Source organism: Canis lupus, chromosome 24 (assembly GCF_011100685.1).
Source record: "Canis lupus familiaris isolate Mischka breed German Shepherd chromosome 24, alternate assembly UU_Cfam_GSD_1.0, whole genome shotgun sequence".
Lineage (NCBI taxonomy): Eukaryota > Metazoa > Chordata > Mammalia > Carnivora > Canidae > Canis > Canis lupus.
In genome coordinates this window covers 19,405,371-19,425,708 of record NC_049245.1, presented here as the reverse complement: position 1 = coordinate 19,425,708, position 20,338 = coordinate 19,405,371, and the positions used below count along the sequence as shown (strand labels likewise).

Sequence of the window (20,338 nt, the reverse complement as noted above, 5' to 3'; positions counted from 1 at the left end):
GAAATCATCTCTCCTAGGACCAGGGAAAGGAGGTGCATTTGATTTTGTCCTTAAAAGGAAGGAGAGGGCTGTTGCCAGGCAGATGGAGGATCAGCACACCTGAAGGTAGTGTATTAGGGAAGATAGTTGTTTTACACAGACCTCAAGTGACACTGGGCTAATGGAAGTTTCTTTCTTTTATTACAGTCTAGGCTTAAGTGGTCTAGGGCCCCCCCACCCCTGTGGTAACCCTATAGTGTCAGGGACCCAGGCCCCTTCCCTCCTGATGCTCCACCATACCTGAGGCCTGGCCTTTGTCTATTTGCCTGGTTACAAACCATCATGTCTGTATTCCAGCGTCAGGAGACATGTTCTTTCCTTTTGAGGGCACAAGAGGAAGTTGCATGCTTCACTTCTGCTCAAATCCCATGGGCTAGAACACAGTTGCAAGGGAGGCTACAAAATGGGATTTCAAAAATGGTAGCTTCCATTGCTTTATGGAGGGCAACTAGGGGTTTCTACTCCCCAAGCACAGAGGTGAGAAAGTATAAGGAGGTTTGAGGAGCGAGTAGCTAGGTATGTCTAGAAGTCATGGGAGGGAAAAGTAAAGGTGAGTTAGGAGTATATGATGAAGAGAGGCCACTTCATTCTGTAAGACACTGGTGCCCAAACTGGAGCACCCATCACCATCACTTGGTGGTTGGCTGAAGCCAGAATGCTGAGCCCCACCTCCAGGGAGTCTGATTCAGCCTGTTGATGGTGGGCCCAAAAATGCACATTGCTAATCAGGTCCCAGGTGCTACCGGTGCTGCTGATCTAGGAACTTTGGGAAATGGCGGGGGGAGGGGGTCATAGAAAGTTTTAAAGAGAAGGATGAGATGATGAGGTCTGTATTTCAGAAAACTGATTCTATTCAGCGATCATGAACGAGCTGTACTGAAAGCCTCCCAGAGCACTAGAGCTTCTCACCCTCTTGATCCTTAGTGTTCCTGAGAAATTTCATGCTAGAAAAACAGGGAAGATAAAGAGCCTGCAAAGCAGAATTCGCAGAACTCCATTGCTTAAGGGATGCTCCCTGCTTCCTGGCAGGGCTAAGGGCATCTGTATCAACCTGGACCCACCAGTTCTTTGCATTGTGTGCAGAAGCCTGCATATGGGTGAGGGTAGGCAAGCTCCTTTCCTCCCTGGATCTGGGTTTTTCCACCAATAATAATTATGACAATCATTTACCTATCCAGGTGCCAAGGACTGTCAGATGTCACAGATCAAAAAGTTGGACAACGTCCCGAGGCTATGGGGACTCACTGACCCACTGCGCTGTGGGTTGGAGAGTAAATTGGCACTCCCTGTGAAGAGCAATTGGACAATCAAATCAGAATGTAAGGTGGCCATGGCCTTTCACCCAAGAGCTCCATTTCTAGGAAATAAGCCTAGATATACTCATGTTTATGTGCAAAAGACAAGTTGTTCAATGCCCATTGTTCATACTGGCAAGAGATAGGAAACAACTTAAAAGTCACCCACAGAGGGCTAGTTAAATAAACCATGGGGCATCCACAAATGGAATAATGGGCAGTCCTAAAAAATAACAAGCTAGATCTATATGAGCCTGTTTATCCATCATAGATGGTGAGGATGAGGATAAGGATGAGGATGATGGCTAGAGATAGAGATAGATAGATGTATGTCTGTCTATCTCCCTTTCTCATATAAATATGATACATATATGGCTAGGGGCAAAATCATGTCATACTATGTTGTCATTTAAAAAAATATACATGTGTCAAGAAGAAAGATCATATATACACACACACACGCCTCTATACACGGATATATGTTTACATATCTCTGGAAGGATTTGGAGAAATAAGTTGCCTTTCAGAATAGAAATTGGAATCGAGGTCCTGGTTGAGAAAGAAACTTACTTCTCACTCACTGTAGCATTTGTTTGTTTTCAACTCTTAGTATGCATTATTTATTTAAATAAATATACAAGCAATGCCATGTGCTTTACAAGCTTTATCTCACTACATCTTCAGAATAACCTAGAAGGGAAGTGCTCTTACTATTCCCAAGGCACGGGGAGATTCAATCATTTGGGGGAGGGATGTGGGGTAGGAAGGAGCCTTGATTTGTAAGGTTTGCCAGTTCCTATGGGGTAGCTACTCCCACCATGGCTAATTTCAAGCTGCCAATGTGATATCACTGAGCAAAGCTGGGAAGAGATGCACATGATCAGCTCTCCTGGGCCCAGAGGAACCAGCTCCAGCACATACCTGTAAAAGACCTTGCACTCCCCAGAAAGGCACTACTGACTTCCCACTTCAAACCTGAAACTGTTGCCTTTCAAGAGCAAAACAAATGCAAGGAAATATATCACTTTAGGACCTAAGAGCAGCAGCTTCCGGGGATCTTTAGACATAGATGCTGGAGCATTTATTTATAACATAAATAACCTGCCTTGTTCTGCAGTGGATTTGAAACAGAAACCCAGAAATTAAAATTAAGCATCTGGGTTTTATATTTGCAAATTGCTCTGCCATTCTCTTTATGAAATACTGCACACAGCTATACAAGCAGAAGGCAATAAAAGAATAATAAATTAATCAGTGTTAGCATTCTGTCAACACAGCCCCACAGACCTACCAGGGCCAGCCATCTATATTAGGAAGTTGGTTTAGAAACTTTTCCAGTGCTTTAATGGGAGAGGTGGGGGTGAGAGGACCAGATACACTTGGATTTGAGTTATGTTCTAGCTCTGCCATCTGCTAGGCACTTTGGGTAAGTCACCCTACCTTCTGAGTTTCAATTTACACATGTGTTAAGTGAGGATAGTGGCACCATGTGGATTTGCACAGACAGGTTCACCATGTTTAACAGGTGAGGTTAACAGATGCTATATACCTGGACATAAGACAGAGTGTTTTTCCCTAAAAAAATCACCCCACAGCATAAAGTGAGAGTTGCCTTATATTTAAGTTCTTACAAAAGCTGACAGAATATTACATATTCCCTAGGCTCTCAATTACTTGATTTTAAGCAACAAAGTATTCTTTGAGGAAGACCAGTTTATAGAAGTCACCCCATAGAAGTCGTCTCAGAAAAAAAAAGTAAAAAAATTTTAATACGGACATAGTTATTCTACTGGGGTCTGGCTTCATACCCTGTATAATGAGGCAAGCTTTCTACAGATGACTTTAAAAGCAACAAATTAAATGCTAGGATGTTGTGATCGCAAATATAAACCAATAGGACAAACCAAAAAACAATAGTGTCCTAAGATTAAGTGAATCGGGACTTTGAGGTTAAAATCTTTTAGCGAGAGAATCAATACAGGTTCAAAAAGTGCTGCATCACACACTATTTCAATAGGAGTGAAATTTATGTGATCTAGAAAGTGAGCTGGGTGATTCAGAGACCATCCTCAGTAATAATAACGATCCTGAAATCAAAGACACATGGGAAAAGAAGGAATAAAATTGTTTTGTAAAAATGTGAGAGCAGAAAAAACCAGTACTTCTCACTGAAGATATTATTCATTAATATATAATACATTTAAATATTATTTAAACAATAGATTAATCTTGAAAGTATATATATGCATACCTAAAATAATAAATATTACACATAGAGACATTTGATTATTTCATCTACAGCCTTAAGAATTTATATATTCGAGTTGGCCCCCCCAAATATTTTCCTTTTTGCAATCTTCTTATTGTGAAAAAAGAGAGGGTCGCCTTATGTTTAGGACTACCAAATAGTGAGATAAGTATGTGCAAGCACTTAAAACTCAACATAGCTCCGTGTGATTTGTGACAGGTACTGTTATGGTTGTTAATATTTTTATTATGATTGTTTCACTGCAGGCTGGGCTCTGGTTGTGCTCCTCAAAGCACTTACCTGGATTGGAAATCCCTGACCTACTTCCTACCTGTGCGATCTTGGGCAAGTTGCCTAACCTCTCTGTGCCTCATCTATAAGATAGAAATAATAGTAGTACCTCTCAATAAATTAGTATACATGAGAAGTGTTTGAACCAGTGCCTAGAAAGTGCTTCTTAAATGTTATTACCATTACATTCACCAACATAGAACTATATTTATAAACATGGCAGTTTTCCTCACAATGCAGTGAGAGTTTATCAGCAGGCAACTTGTCTTGCTCATCCAGATCCCCAACTCACACACAGGGCTAAGTGCCCAATAAATGTTGACTGAACCAATAATGAGTTCTATAGAGTTGTTCTTCCTTTATATATAAAGGAAGCAATGTGTAACGTTCCAGGCCCAGCACAGCACCTGGCTCTCATTAGTTGCAACGCAGAACACTTCGAGATTGATACCTATGGTACAGCCTCATTCCTCACTGGCCAGCTAAAATTGAGAGTAAAATTACAGTACAATAGGGACGCCTGGATGGCTCAGTGGTTGAGCATCTGCCATCGGCTCAGGTTGTGATTCCGGGTTCCTGGGATCAAATCCCACATCAAGCTCCCTACAGGGAGCCTTCTTCTCCTTCTGCCTATGTTTCTGCCTCTCTCATAAATAAACAAACAAACAAACAAACAAAAAATTACAGTGCAACTGACCTGGGCAGAACTGCAGTCTGGAATTGCTGCAACCACTACATAAAACAGTACAAAATTCATCAGTAAATCATCAATAAATTAAATATAGCCTTACCATTGGATACAGCAATTCTACTTCTGTGTAGAAAACTAAAGAAAACTGAAACACCAACTCAAAAAGATATGTGTACCCCCATGTTTATCCACATTATTTACAATGGCCAAGATACAGAAACAACTTAAGTGTCACTGAAATATATATACACACACATATATATGTATATACATATATATACATTGAGATATATATACATATATATGTATATATCTCACACACACATATATATAGGAATATATATATATTTTATAGATAGATAGATAGATAGATAGATAGATAGATAGATAGATAGAAACATTACTCAGCCATAAAAAAGAATGAGATCTTCCCATTTGTGACAACATTGATGAAATTTAAAGGCATTATGCTAAGTGAAATAAGCCAGATAGAGGAAGACAAATGCTGTATGATCTCACTTATATGTGGAGCCTAAATAAGAAGAAAAGCAAAACAAAAACAAAACACCCCAACAACTCAAGCTCACAGATACAGAGAACAAATTAGTGGTTGACAGAATTAGGGGGTAGGTGAAATGAGTGAAGAGTCAAAGGTACAAATTTTCAGTTATAAAATAAGTAAGTCATGGGGAGGTGATGTATAGCACAGTGACTAGAGTTAATAATACTGTATTATACATTTGAAAGTGGATAAGAGAGTAAATCTTGAAAGTTCTCATCATAAGAAAAATAATTTTGTAACTGTGTGATGACTTATTGTGGAGTTCATTTCATTATACATACAAATACTGACTCCTTATGTTGTACAAGTGAAGCTAATATTAAATGTCAATTATACCTCAATTTTAAAATAAAAGGCTATAGATTGGATATTTCTTTGTGTCTCCCCAATGAGTTCCTTCCTGACGGGAATTGTATGTTACTCATCTCAGTGCCCTATCTGGCAAACTGGAGTTCATCAGTATTTGTTGAGCAAATGAGCAATGAGGTGTAGTCAACATTATTGCACATTATTTTTTAACTGAATTTTATTGTTTTTTCATCTCTATAAAAAGGTACTTAAAAATTAATAACCAAAAGACACATATTAAAAGGTCAAACTATAAAAATATGTTGAAAGTAAAAGAAGCACCTGAAGGGAATTCTTGGCATCTAGAGTATTATTTATCTAAATGTCTCCTTTATATATGCATGAAACAAAAATATAAGTACACAGGTCATGTGATGTGATGGTTTAAGACCATGAGCTTTTAAAAAAATAATAATAAACAATTTTTTTTAAAAAAGACCATGAGCTTTATTTTTTTTAAATATTTTATTTATTTATTCATGAGAGACAGAGAGAGAGAGAGAGAGGCAGAGGCAGAAGCAGGCTCCATGCAGGGAGCCCGATGTGGGACTCGATCCCAGGTCTCCAAGATCACACCCTGTGCTGAAGGCGGTGCCAAACCGCTGAGCCACCTGGGCTGTCTGACCCTTAGCTTTCAAATCAGATATGCCCAGGTTTAAAATCAAGCTCCATCTTCTTAGTGACACGGCCTTGAGAAAATCACATAACCTCTCTGTGCCTCAGTTTCTTTCTTTCCTTACTTTTTTCTTTTTCCTTTCTTTCTTTCTTTCTTTCTTTCTTTCTTTCTTTCTTTCTTTCTTTCTTTCTTTCTTTCTTTCTCTTTCTTCTTTCTTTCCTTTCAGAGAGAGCAGCAGAGGGAGAGAAGCAGACTCCCCACTGAACAGGGAGCCCCACATGGGACTCAATCCCAGGACCCCCAGGATCATGATCCAAGCCAAAGGCAGATGCTTAACCAACTGAGCCACAAAGGCACCCCTGTGCCTCAGTTTCTATGGAAAAGGGAAATGATGAAGCCTACCCTCTATGCTTTTCGGAATAATAAGTCTAAGTAGAGCACTTAGGACAGCAACAAATACAGAGAAATCACTCAGTGAAGATTAGCAATGATGAATTTATGTATATTGAAACAAAATATGAAGTCACACTAGAGATCCTAGTTTATATTTGCTTTTTTTAATATAATAATATGTTGTGACTAGTTCCATGGTAGTATATACAGAGCTAATTCCTTCTTTTTGATGGCTACTTTATATTCAAATGTTTATGTAACTAATCCTTGTTTCTGCCACCAGAGTATTTCTAATATTTTACTATTTCAAATAACCACAATAAAAATCCTCATTGTACATATATTGCTCCACCCTTGGGTAAGTATTTCTATAGGGGAAGTTGTAGAAATGGAATCTCTAGATCCAGTGTATGAATTTTCAACTATATTAATAAACAATGAGATCTCAAATTGCCTTCCTAAAAGGCTGAATTCTTTACACTTTGATCAGCGAGTGTACTTTGTCGCCTTGTGGCTATATACATTTCAACCAGATTCCCCAACCATTTATTTTGAATGTCCCAGTAGTTAACAGAATCAGGGAGTTTGCTCTGCTAGCTCTGCATTGTATTCCCTTATCTTTCCAAAAATCATAAACAACTCCTAAGAACCTAGCAACCAATTTTCTGCAGCAAATGTTCAGATACATAGACTGACACAGAGAATTTTTATGCAATCCCCAGACAGAAGAGGAAGAAAGATTGGAATTTCAGAGCCTTTCGGTGGCCAATAGGAAGAACATGAAATTAGAACAATCTATTAAGTTTGGGAAACAAGGTACCTGTATCTGCTTCCATCTTTGTTTTCTGTGACTTAAAGAGACAAGAGGCCACCCTTGTTGAGTCTTGCTGGGGACGGGATGTCTCTAGTGCAGTATCCACAGGGTATGATTTGAGAGCTTAACTTGACTTGCAGCTCTTCTGATGCCTTTAGGTGATACAGGACAACAGGTGGGCATCACAGCCAGAAGCTGAACAGCGCCACCAAGCTGACAGGCTGCTTCAGTGGTAGCTAAATCCCATGCCCACTTTTATTTTTAATGTCAATTAAAAATTTCAAAATCATTAAATTGACATTAAAAATGTCAATTTATTTCAATCCAAGTAATAAATACACACAATGTTTAAGAGTTAGTGGGCAATTCAGGCCCAATAAGGAGAGACACTGAAACCCAAGGTCAAGGTCTCATTTAGAAGAGGGCATAAGGAAGTCTGATTAAAGTTTGGTCAATGATATCTATCCATCTATTTGGATGGTTTTACAAGTAAAGTTTTAATATCTGGTAAAACTAATTTCCATGAGGCATTCTTATTTTCATTGATTTCTTAAATATTCTCAGATATTAATTCTTCCATTTGAACTGAAACAATTTCATCTGGTTTCAATAAAATAAAACATTTGAAAAAAAAAAGAGTTAGTTACTATTACAAACTAGATCCTATGGCAAGGCTTATAAGAAATATCCCCTGTGGGACGCCTGGGTGGCTCAGAGGTTGAGCATTGGCCTTCGGCTCAGGGCATGATCCCGCGGTGCCAGGATCGAGTCCCACATTTCGATCTGCTTCTCCCTCTGCCTATGTCTCTGCCTCTCTGTCTCTCATTAATAAATAAATAGAATCTTTAAAAAAAAAAAAAAGAAAGAAAGAAATATCCCCTGTGCCACCCACAAGCCTTGCCCATGAAGCAATAACTCATTCTGTGGTTGTCTCTTCAAACCCAATTATGGTGCCACTTCCAAGATTTTTTAATTGTAGACTTTTCTATTAACTTACAGCTAGGGAGAATAAGAATTTAGTTTTCCTCTCTCTTCTTTCTCTCTACACACACACATACACACACAACACACACTTTCTTGCTCCAATTTTCCCCAAATAATTATAGCATAATTTTTGGTTAAATCAATGTGCTGTTTTTACATTATAATGACAATGTAATATTATTTCCAGCTAAATGTTGTAGTTTATGATGATTACAATGTTTTTCTTATAAATCGTTTTTGTTTTCTTTGCTTTAATAATCACTGTGTGTCTTATTTGCTTAGTTTTCTTTGTAATAGCTCCAATCCATCTCCAAATTCTTTGCCAGAATGCCAATCCTTTATAATGGCTTCAGCTTTGTGCTCAGTCTAGGGACAGCATAGCGTAATGTTGTGGTTCTCAAAGTGTGGTCATTCCCTGGACCAGCAACAGCAAGAGCATCACCCGGGACCTAGCTAGAGCTGCAAATGATCAAGCCCTACCCAAGGCTTCCTGATTAGCAGCCACTCTGGGGCTGGAGTCAACCACCTGGTTTTTTGACCACCCCTCCAGGGGATCCCTGTGTGTACTCAAGCTTGAAAACACCTGTATAAGGGGTCAAGAGCTTGGATATCCAAACCCAAGGCTGCTGGGGCAGACCCCTGCTGTTGCACTTATTTGGTTGGAACAGCTTCCAGGACCCAATCTTCCCACTCACTAAATGAAGACAAACCGTCTCTCCTACATGGTTGTCTGAGCTCCTTGGTGTTGGGGTAGCATAACACACTCCAGTTTTCCTCAGGGATGCCCCTCCTGGCACCCAGTAAAACCAGTTCCCATATGGGAGGGGAATGCAAGATGGCTGCAGAGCCTCCTCTGGGCCTTCCTGAGTCTCCTGCTCAGAATGTACCCTCCTTTGAGGTACCCGCCTGGAGCCTCTCTGTCTTTCAGCACCTCCATAGGCCTCCAAAGTGAAGTCTCATCCTCTACCCCTGTAAGAACCTCACCTCCCTCTGGTACAACCACCATTTCACAGCATTCTCTGCCATGGCGCCCTGCCACCCAGTGCCACCCTCCCACCCCATCCCCCCACTCACTGGCCCTGGTCCACTAGAGCCATCTCACACCCCTCCCAGCTTCCATTCCATCCACACTCCTCTGCTCCACCCAGCCTTCCCCTCCTGGGCTACAGTTCCCCACTTTCCCATAGGAACCACCCCCACAGCTGCCCCTGGGGCGTCCTCTTCCCCCTGAAATCCTGGGATGGGCAGGGAGCATCACCACTCTGCCTTTTCCCTCTGGGCAGTTCTCAGAGTAACAGCGTCTGCAAGCCTCAGCTCTCCTGCTCCTTTGCTTTCTGTGGTGCTCGCTAGATCACAAATGCTGAGTAAATCCCAAGTCCTCATCATGGCCCACAAGTCTCTGCCTCGCCACATCTCTCCCTTGTTTCCTGCTTCTCCTCCCCCATTCGCGGCACTCGGCCACACTGGCCTCTTTTGTACCTGCTCTTCCCTCTAACACAAATGCTCTTCCAGTAGATCGGCATTTGGCTGATTCTTTTACTTCTATTAGGTCTCTCTGCAAATGGTCACCTCCTTATAAAGGTTTTCCCAAAGCACTCTTCTAAAACGGCACCTGCTCTGTGCCTTGCTACCTCTTCACAAATGGCTTTAGTGTCCTGGGTAGGACTAATGTTATTTGGAACCACATAATTCCACTGCATCTCATGTTCTATGTCAGTCCCTCCAAGGCAAGGGCCCTAGTGGAAGGGCCTACGCCTCACTGCTGCCCCCTCTTTCTTCCTACATTTCTTCCATTACTAAATATTGGGCTCCAGTCATGTCTGGCACCATCTGACGTTCCAGGGACTTGGAGTTAGGCACGTGTGCCAACAGAGAACAGCGTGGAAGAAGGCTTGCCATAATTTTCATATAATTGCTTACCCTGGGCAGAGCTGAGCCAGAAATGTAAAGTGAAGAGTCTGGGGTCTCAGTTCCAATCCTAGCTGGGCAACCTCCTCCCTCTTCAGTCTCTTCGTCTCTAAAATGGGGCCAATGATAATAACCATCTCACAGGATTGGCATGAGAATACTTTGCCAATTCTTGTGGCTGTCAATTTTCATGGCCATTGGCTATTGGTTATAATAAGAAGTATAAGGTTCCTTCTGTCATTTAATTAAAGCTGGAGTAAAGGGGGAAAAATTAGTCAAGCCATCAACAATGTCTCAAGCATCCTGGCCCTTCTCACACACACAAAAAGACTGAAGTCTTCTTGTGGTTCTCCCAGAACTTCAGATCCAATCTCTCTTTTAAGACTCAGGTGGGAGAACTCGCTGGGAGAAAAGACTCCATTGGCCTTGCTCAACCTCTGGGGCCCAGAATGGCAGAAATGGGGACAGCCCTGCCTTGGCACCATGCAGCCCCTGTCCTTAGAAGCTCTGAGTAAAGGGGTATCTGAGTGGCTTAGCGGTTGAGCATCTGCCTTTGGCTCAGGTCATGATCCCGGGGTCCTGGGATCGAGTCCCGCTTGAGGCTCCCTGCAGGGAGCCTGCTTCTCCCTCCACCTAGGTCTCCGCTTCTGTGTGTCTCTTGCGAATAAATAAATAAAATCTTTAAAACAATTTTTAAAAAGCAGCAGCAGCTCTGAATAAAGATACATGTGTTCACAGCATGGCAGGACCTGGGTTGTTTTTTCACCTTTTAAATCAATTTTATTGCGGTATAATCTCCATACAATAAAATTCCATCACCCAGAAAATTCTCTTGTGCCCCACAGCAGTCAATTCCCACCCCAGAGCTAACCACTGATATGTTTTCTACCACCACAGATCAATGTTGCTTGACGTTATATTAATGGACCCATGCAGCATGTACTCTTTTTAATCCATCTTTTTACAGCTCTAATGAGGTAAAGCTGCAAAACTGATATACATAAACTGCACCTATTTAAAGTGTACAATTTGAAGTGACTTTAACATAAACCCCCGTGAAACTATCACAAGATAATAAACATAGCTATCAGCCCAAAAAGTTTTCCTCTGTTGTACCTCCCTCCCCACCTCACCTACTACTCTAACTTTTGTCACTATAAATTAGTTTGCATTTTCAAGAACTGTACCCAGAATCGTGTAGTATGTACTCTTCTGTGCCTGGCTTCTTTCATTGGGCATCATTATTTTAATTCATCCTTGTTATGTTCCTCCCTGTCCCTGCCCCCCACCCCCACCCCCACCCCCAGCAGCACCTCAAGGTATAGGAAGACCACAGCTCAGATATCCATTCACTTATTGAGGAACATTAGAGTGTTTCCCGGTTTGGGACTCTTATGGGAAAAGCCACTAGAAGCATTCTTATAAAAGTGTATTTGTGAAGGGACACCTGGGTGGCTCAGTGGTTGAGCGTCTGTCTGCCTTTGGCTCAGGGTGTGGTCCCAGGGTCCTGGGGTGGAGTCCCACATTCGGCTCCCCACATACGTCTCCCTCTGCCTACGTCTCTGCCTCTCTCTCTGTGTCTCTCATGTATAAATAAAACCTTTAAAAAATATATATATTTGTAAAGATAAATTTTCATGTATCTTGGGTAAATACCTAGGCATGGAGGTGCTGGGCCATAGGGTAGATGTATATTTAATTTCATAAGAAACTGCCAAACTTTTTTTTTTTTCCAAAGTGGCTGTACCACTTAACACACTCATCAACTGGCTAAAGTTTAACATCAAGCTTATTGCTGTCTCACAGCTTCTATATACTTCTTCCTTCTTTCTTAAATGACTTACTACCAGTTTTAGCATGGTTGGCTTCAGGTTCCCTCCCACCTAAATTCATGTTTAATTCATAAGCCTCATTACCTTAGAATGTAACACATTTGGAAATAGGTCTTTTTTTTTTAATTTTTATTTATTTATGATAGTCACACAGAGAGAGAGGCAGAGACACAGGCAGAGGGAGAAGCAGGCTCCATGCACCAGGAGCCCGACGTGGGATTCGATCCCGGGTCTCCAGGATCGCACCCTGGGCCAAAGGCAAGCGCTAAACCGCTGTGCCACCCAGGGATCCCGGAAATTAGGGTGGAGCCCTAATCCAATATGACTTGTGTCCTTATAAGAAAAGGAAAAGATGCTCACACAGAGGAACCATCTTGTGGGGAAAAAGAAGGCAACTAAAATCAGGCCAAGAGGAGAGGTCTCAGAAGAAAAATTAAACACTTTGATCTTGGACTTCTAGCCTCCAGAACTGTGAGGAAATGAGATTTTTAAAAATATTTTATTTATTCATGAGAGACAGAGAGAGAGAGAGGCAGAGACATAGGCAGAGGGAGAAGCAGGCTCCCCTCAGGGAACCCGATGTGGGACTCCATCCCTGAACTCTAGGAGCATGCCCTGATCATGAAAGCAGAGCTTAACTGCTGAGCCATCGGGTACCCCAAGGAAATGAATTTCTGTTAAGCCACCCAGTCTAATATTTTGTTATGGTGGCTCTTGCAAACCAATCACCATCTTGCAACCATTATAATAATAACCGATTCAGGTAAGAATCATCAATGAATGCTAAAACAAGTGGGCAGAGAGTAAGATGAAAAATAGGATCTCAGGTCACCTGGGTGGAGCAGTAGTTGAGCGGCTACCTTCAGCTCAGGGCATGATCCTGGGTCCAGGATGGAGTCCCACACAAGGCTCCCTGCAAGGAGCCTGGTTCTCCCTCTATCTAGGTCTCTGCCTCTCTCTCATCAATAAATAAATAAAATCTTAAAAAAAATAGGATAGCCTCAAAATATCTTCCCACAAGATACTTATTAATTACAAAAGGGAAATAGTAACTTTTCAGCGGAGTACCTTGGGGGACATCATCTTAACCAAATGATCAAAGTTAATACCACTAATATTGAGACAAACCAATGTCATGTGCCTTCTGATGTGATACACTCAGGACACAACTTTCTTTCAGTGGCATTCCTGCCAAAAATGTATAACCTGAACCTAATCACAAGGAAATAACAGACAGCTACAAATTAAGGACATCTACAAAATAATTTACCAGTATTCTTCAAAAATGTCAAGGTCATGAAAGGCAAAGGTTGAGTAACTAACTGCTTCTCCAGATTAAAGGAAACTAAAAAGAGGACAGCCAAATGAAACCTGAATTGGATCCTGAGGAATGGCTACATTATTGGCACAATTAGCAAAATTTAAATATTAAAGGTGTATTAAAAGAATCATATCATTGTTAAAATTCCTGATTTTGATCATTACAACTGAGATTCTGCAAGAGAATGTCCACATTCTTAGGAAATGTGTATATATATATATATGTGTATATATATACATATATATATATACACACACACACATACACAAGTGTATTGGATAAAGAGGCATAATGTCTGAAAACCCACTCTAAAATGACTTAGGGGGAAAAAAGAATATGTATATATTACGTACACATACACAAGAGAGTCTATGATAATGCAAACATAGCAAAACATAACAATTTGTTATTTTGGTTAAAAGTATATCAGAGAAAAAAACCAGGAAAAAAAAAACAGAAAAAAAGGTATATCAGAATTCTTGTGTTCACTTCAGCAGCACATACACTAAAAATTCAAATACACAGAAATTAGCATGGCCCCTGCGCAAGGATGACACACAAATTCATTAAGGTTCTATATAAAAAAAAAAAAAGTACATGAGAATTCCTTACTATCCTTGTAACTTACATGTAAATTTTAAATTTTACCCCCCCCCAAAGTTACCACCTTTCAATGAATGACCTTCATACTATCAGAAGTGACCTGTCCCAAACCCAAAGCACTTTTTCATTCTTTTTCTCCATCATACTTATCCATGTCAAAAATTATTCTATGTGCTTAGTTAATAGTATCTAACACTTAGTGTGTGCAAGACCTTGTCCTGTTCTCAGTGTTTTAACTGTATAAGCACAGGGCCTCCAACACTGTTCTTCACCATCTTACAGATGGAAAGTAAAGACACATGAAAGTTAATTAACTTGCACAAGGTCACCATATCACTGGTCTCCTTCAGGGGTATAGACCCTCATTGAAGGTAAAGATTGTCTGGTTCATTGCTCTTTCCCCAGCGACTTAGAACAGTGCCTAGCACATTATAGAAAGCCAATAAATACTCAACAGATTCAGTTTAAAAATCACAGGCACCTACTAGGCCACTGGAGTACAAAGCAGTGAACAAAACAGCACTTTCAGCCTCGCACCCAATTAGCCACTTACTATGTGTACTCATATATACTTAGTCACTCTTAATATATGTATTTACACACAAATTACATGTATTTCATTTGGCTCTGTCAGCGCTGGGAGGTTAAGGTCCAATCACCCATTTTGCAGAACAGAAAACCGAGGCACAGAACCTGACGATGATTTGCCCCGAATCAACGGGCTCCTGGGCGGCAGCGTGTGGACTCCAATCCAGTCCGGGAGGTTCCCAGGCACTGCCTATGAATCAATCAAACCGCCAAGCCAATCAACAATGAGTATTTATTAGGAGCCTACTGCGCGCAGCCCCTCTTCAAGCAGCGAAGGCGGAGAGGGAGGAGGCTGCAGGGGGCAGGCGGCCGCAGAGCCTCGGAGGGGGGCGCAGCGGGTCCCGGGAGTTTGGCGCCTATTTTTCGTGGGCTGGGTGTTCTCGCCTGTGATTGGGCCCCGGCGCGGCGTGCCCGGTGCGCCCGGCTGCGGCTGCTCCGTCGACCTTGGCAGGACCCAGGCGGCGCGGCGCGCGGCCGGCCTCCCGGGGGATGGGCCACCAGGAGCCCCCGCTGGCCCGAGTGCGGGCGGGAGGCGCAGCTTATATAAACAGGTTATGTAAAGGGCTCAGCCGGCGCGAGCACGTGGAGAGCCGCGGGAGCCCGGACACCCGCTTCTCCCCCGCGGGCGCCGCCGCCGCCACCCGCGCCGCCGCGGGCTCCCAGGCACACCCGGCCCGGGCCGCCGCCTCCCGCGCCGCTCCGTACGCGAGGCAGCCCTGGCCTGGAGCGGACCATCCCCGGCCCAGGGCGCCAGGGGGGAAGCGGGCCGCCCGGAAGTGGAGGGGCGCCGGCCAGGTAAGGGCGCAGTCTGCGGAGTCCGAGCCAGCGCCGAGGCTGCACCCACCTCCGTCCCCGCGGGCGCTGGGGGAGGGCCGCTGGGTCCCCAGGTTGGCGGGTTCAGGGACGCGGAACTTCTGAGCCAACCTCCTCCACCCGCCGCCCTCGGGGACTTGGGTCGTTCCGCCGGGCTCCGCTCCGGCTTAATTCAATGGACTGTTTACACCCGGGAGAACCCAAGGCGGGATGCGGGGAGGGTGATCCCGGAGGGGACGAGGCGGGGAAAAAGAGTTCCGCAGTCAGAACGGCTCTTAAGGCAATTTTCTTAAGTCGTAAAAACTGCTGGTCCTAGTTTTTCCTAGTCTCAGGCGACAAACTGGCTGAGAAGGCGGGGCGGGGGTTGCTATTCTTTCCTGTTCCCCCTCTGAGCCACAGCCTAGTGGTGTCGCCCTTCCCGCTTTCCCCTCCCTTCCCCCCGTTCAGTCAGCGGCGGCGGCTTCCGTCTTAAAGGGGCCGCGGCGGCCGGAGGAGGCGGAGGTGGGACGCCCTGCGGCCTACGCTCCTTGCCTTCCCGCTTCGGCCTAGTTGGTTAACCGACTCTTTCGCCCGCAGGTCACAATCCAAGGTCCCGCTCCTCCGCGTCCAGTGGCCGGACGGAGGGATGAGGCAGGGGGGACCCGGGCAGCGCCGTTGCTGCTCCCCCCGCCGCCCGCAGCCATGGAAACGGGGGAGGAGGACGGCGCCCGCAGAGGTACACAAAGCCCCGAGCGGAAAAGGCGAAGCCCAGTGCCGCGGGCGCCCAGCGCGAAGCTGAGGCCGGCGGCGGCCCAGGCCATGGATCCGGCGGCGGCCGAGGCCCCGGGCGAGGCCTACCTGGCGCGGCGGCGGCCAGAGAGCGGCGGCGGGTCGGCGCGGCCGCGGTACAGCCTGTTGGCGGAGATCGGGCGCGGCAGCTACGGCGTGGTTTACGAGGCAGTGGCCGGGCGCAGCGGGGCCCGGGTGGCGGTCAAGAAGATCCGCTGCGACGCCCCCGAGAACGTGGAGCTGGCGCTGGCCGAGTTCTGGGCCCTGACCAGCCTCAAGCGGCGCCACCAGAACGTCGTGCAGTTTGAGGAGTGCGTCCTGCAGCGCAACGGGCTCGCCCAGCGCATGAGCCACGGCAACAAGAGCTCGCAGCTTTACCTGCGCCTGGTGGAGACCTCGCTCAAAGGTAGGAGGCGGCCGGCCCGCCCTCACGGGGCCTGGACCCGCCGCTCTGGATGCCGGGGCCGGCCCGGGTCTTGTCAGCCTGGGCCCAGACACGCCCTCCTCCCCGGGGCCCAGGCGCTTAGGCTCCCCTTGCACCTCAGCACCCCGGATGAGCCCCTGGCACTGACTGGAGGTGCTATTCTCGTTAAAAAAAAAACAAAAAACAAAAAAAAAAGCTCATGGAAGTGCTCACCGTGCTTTTAGTTAAGCGCTCAGTAAACTTAAACCTATTAAACTTGCAGCACTTTGAGATTCCACAGGGGGAGTGAAGAGGACGGGGCTGAGTTGGTGGGAAGAACTTCAGAGCCCCCCTCTCTAGGGCCTCTTCTCTTTCCCTCCCAAAGCAAACAAAAAAGAACTTTACCGAACCCACCCACACCCCCTCCGTGTCTGGTCCCAAATGTCCTGACACCCTTCAGCTCCACCTCCAAACTCTTGCTTCCTACTCTTCTGTTTTCCTCTGAGACACACACCCCCACCCCCAACGGCCCATTCCATCCCAAGGCAGTCAACCAAACTGGCGGGTTTCCTGGCTAAATCCTCTGGGTCCTGCTGAATAATAATCCCCCAGGTGGGCCTATAGCTGTCACATAACATGTAACATCTTTTTCATCTTTTTCTTTTCCTCTGCCTTACATACTTAATCTTTTTCTAACACCCCCCCCCCCCCCCCCCCCCCCCCATCCCAGGCTGCCTGGCTAGCATGTTTATAGGGAAGATGGGGCTCAGGGAAGCAAGGTAGCTTTGCAGTCATGGGAGGGCTAATCCTAATTTCTGAGTTTTCGCTGCGTTTAGGGCAAGAGTTCATCTTGAGTGCTCAGTGTTGACCTGTTTTGTTCAGACTTGTAAGTAGCCAAAGGTTCTCTAAAGAGAGGAGAAGGCCAGTGAGCTAGAAAGGTCTTAGAAGACTTCCTCAACAGAAAGGTTACTAATCTGAGACCCAGCTATGTCCTAGATGTCTTACAGAGTGACTTTAGGTAATAACTTTAAAAGTAAATCCTCTCCTCTTTCTATAAACGGAGAAACTAAGGATTAGAGGTTAAACAGATAGAAGTTGGCGAGGTTAATCAGCTTGTAAGGGAAGTGGAGTTTGCTTAGCAATTTTTCAGAGCTTAAGTGACATAACACCCAGATCTGTCTTGATTTAAGGTCTAGATCCTTTCAAGATGGGTAATAATGCCCTCACCTCCCCAAGAATCAACTGGAACTGATCTTTAAAAATGAGTAGGATTGAGGGGGTAGGGTTGGATAGGGCATTTTGTTTTGCCCAGTTTTAAACTCCTGCACCCCATCCCAGGAGAGCTCTGTCCCATTTCAAGTCTGTTGCTTCGACCGTGGGTTGAAGGTATTAGCAGTATCACCTGGAGTCCTTTTTCAAAAACAGGTTTCACTTTTTATGCCCAGCCCTGCCTCATCCATTCTGAAAAGCCCACCCTCTCCCCATAGTGATTGAATGCAGACTTTCCGGGAGATTCTGGAGCTTACCTGTATCCTACAAGCTATTCACTTACATTCTCCCTGTCTTCTCCAAGGTGATTAGCCAATATTCTGGACTTCCATAATACTCAACTGCTTTGGGATGTGAGAATTCACTTTGCTAGTGAATTCTCTACCCTTCTACTCTCAGTTCATTGATGCCAATCTTGAAACTTCACCTGGGTGTGAAGTCTTGGCTTCCTCTCCTTACCTATAAATACTGTTTAGATTCTCTCACACGTAGAATTTGACAGAACTACACAGTAAAGGTGGCCGGATAGTCTAGTGATTAATACCATCAGCTTTACAGTTAGGCTCACTTTAAGTCATGGCTTGTCTCAACAGACTTACATGAGACTTGGGATAAGAAGTTTAAAACCTGTGGGGAGCATTCCTTTATCCATAAGATAAGGGTGCCTGTGTCCTCGAGCTGCTGTGCAGCCTGGGAATGTCCCTAAGTGCTCAGATAAGGAGGAAACTCAGCAAGTCCACATTTTGAGTCCTCTTTCATCATCCCCTTTGAGATTAGTTCTGTCCTTGTTCAAGTTTCCCAAACTCTTTTGACCATGGAACACATCCTATTGTCTGGGTAACACCGGGTTGAGAGAAACTGTGGTGTGCACAGTTTCCTCCCTTTGTGATTTAAAACAGGTCTAGCGAAACAGTATGTTGCTTTAGGCCACACACTTCAATTGTCCCACTCAGTTGTAAGCAGTTTTGAAAATATTTGAGCCTCTTCTGTGGGTCAGGTAATGCTCTGAGCTCAGAGACAGAGCAATAAAGGAAATGTACACAACCTGGCTGATGAAACTGACATTGAAATTTACATGTCAAATGTTAATTTAGCTAGCAGCTAAATGGGCATTGTTTTCTCTTTAATATTAAAAGTGAAGGACAAAAAGACCCACATTGCTGTAGGTGAAGTTTTCCTGCCTTCAGCTTTCAGAATTTAGCAGTCTTAATCAGCCCTGGGGCGCTGGATTTACAGTGTGCTGCTATCACTCAGAAATGTCAGAGCTGGAAGGAATCTTAAAGATAATCTGGTTCAACCCTGTCATTAAACAAGCTCCTTTGCAGTCACCTTTTGCCCAGTGTCCTGCAATTTAGAATAATTTTGAAATAGAACAAAAAAGTGTTAATCTACCTTAAAGTCTCAATTGAACTAAATCTACATAATTTTACTGAGTCCCCATGGTAGCTTTTCACTGGGGGAGAGATGGGGGGAGGGGCAGGGCAGTCTGCCCCAAAGGAATTTAATTTTGAAAGTTTGAGGACCTGTAGAAGACTTAGGTGCTAATCAGGGTCACAGGAGGAAAAGGCAAGTTGTCTGGTTAACAAGAGCTTTCTACAGAGTGTTGCACAGGATTAACAGGAAGATAATCTAGAGTTAGCTACGAGTTGGCGGAGAAGATAGCTTGAAAGAAGAGTGCCCAGGTCTGTATAGATAGAGAAGAAGTGGGATTTATTTCACAATTGGCCCAAATAGGGAACAGTTGGGGGGGGAGGTTTCCCCTTTCTTCAGTATCAGGGCTCCAGAGAATAAGCAAGGCATTTCGGTAGCTTAAATTATTTGACCTGTAAATCCAGTATCAAAAAGAAATGAGAAACTTCTTAATGCAATTCTTGGTTTTATTCAACTTTGTTTAATAAGCTTCTAGGTCTCCTTCTTTCTCTCTGAACGTAGACCAAACACCTAGAGCATTATGTAGTGAGCAGAAGTTCCAGAGTCAGTGGTAGTCTTAGGCAGCCTCATCTGGTCTTCTGTTTCACAGGGAAGGAAATAAGTCTAAAAAAGACAGGACTTGCCCCACATGAGTTAGTGGCAGCATTCAAACCAGCCTCCTAGGCTTTTTAAAACCAGATTAACAATCTTGTAAATTATTTGGTTGATGTGTTTAGCTTTTAAGTACTTGTCACAAAAAACAGGAGTTAAAGCATCAACAGTTTGCTTTTATCCCCTTATTTCCATTGCCAAAGGACCCTCTACTGAATGCATCTAAAACTAAATTCAAGATTGCTGCCACTTAGACTGCAGGCAAGGCTGAACTCCTGGTCAGACTACAGTCAAATTCCTGCATGCTCTCTAACGCACACACTGACTCTTCTGACACATAGCGACTAATAAGCTTATATATATGATACATCCTCTCCAGGACGAACCCAAGGCTCATAAAACCAAAAAGAAGTTTGGAAAATCCAAGGATCTAACTTATCCCATCTTGGTAACATATTAGTTCTGCTTTATCAACTATTTCATGTTTTCTGTGCTCAAGAGCTCCTCAGGCAGCTTCACAGTGGTGGGAA

General features: G+C 44.2%; 1 protein-coding gene, 1 long non-coding RNA gene and 1 other non-coding gene across 11 annotated transcripts in view; 2 read left to right on the top strand and 1 right to left on the bottom strand.

The window, feature by feature from the left end:
- LOC102156297 overlaps positions 1-16,944 on the bottom strand; it is an 85,287-nt gene extending 68,343 nt beyond the window's left edge. Inside the window, exons 1-2 of one of the 8 annotated variants that reach the window (XR_005377669.1) lie at positions 15,378-16,080; positions 14,556-14,723 (exon numbers count right to left, since the gene is read on the bottom strand). This is a non-coding gene — a long non-coding RNA (uncharacterized LOC102156297). Of the gene's footprint in view, positions 1-14,555; positions 15,012-15,377; positions 16,081-16,183; positions 16,698-16,751 lie in introns of those variants that run through there. The other 7 variants (XR_005377671.1, XR_005377668.1, XR_005377672.1 and 4 more) reach the window with 7 other exon arrangements.
- LOC119865791 lies at positions 13,824-13,928 on the top strand. Its single transcript, XR_005378149.1, has one exon. It is a non-coding gene; the product is annotated as a U6 spliceosomal RNA (small nuclear RNA).
- The window catches only part of STK35 (serine/threonine kinase 35), a 44,276-nt gene continuing 38,945 nt past the window's right edge, over positions 15,008-20,338 (top strand). For both annotated transcript variants that reach the window (XM_038571796.1, XM_038571795.1), the window contains exons 1-2: positions 15,008-15,328; positions 15,923-16,520. In XM_038571796.1, coding sequence (XP_038427724.1) covers positions 15,023-15,328; positions 15,923-16,520 — 904 coding nt within the window. In that variant the 5' untranslated portion in view covers positions 15,008-15,022. The remainder of the gene's footprint in view (positions 15,329-15,922; positions 16,521-20,338) is intronic.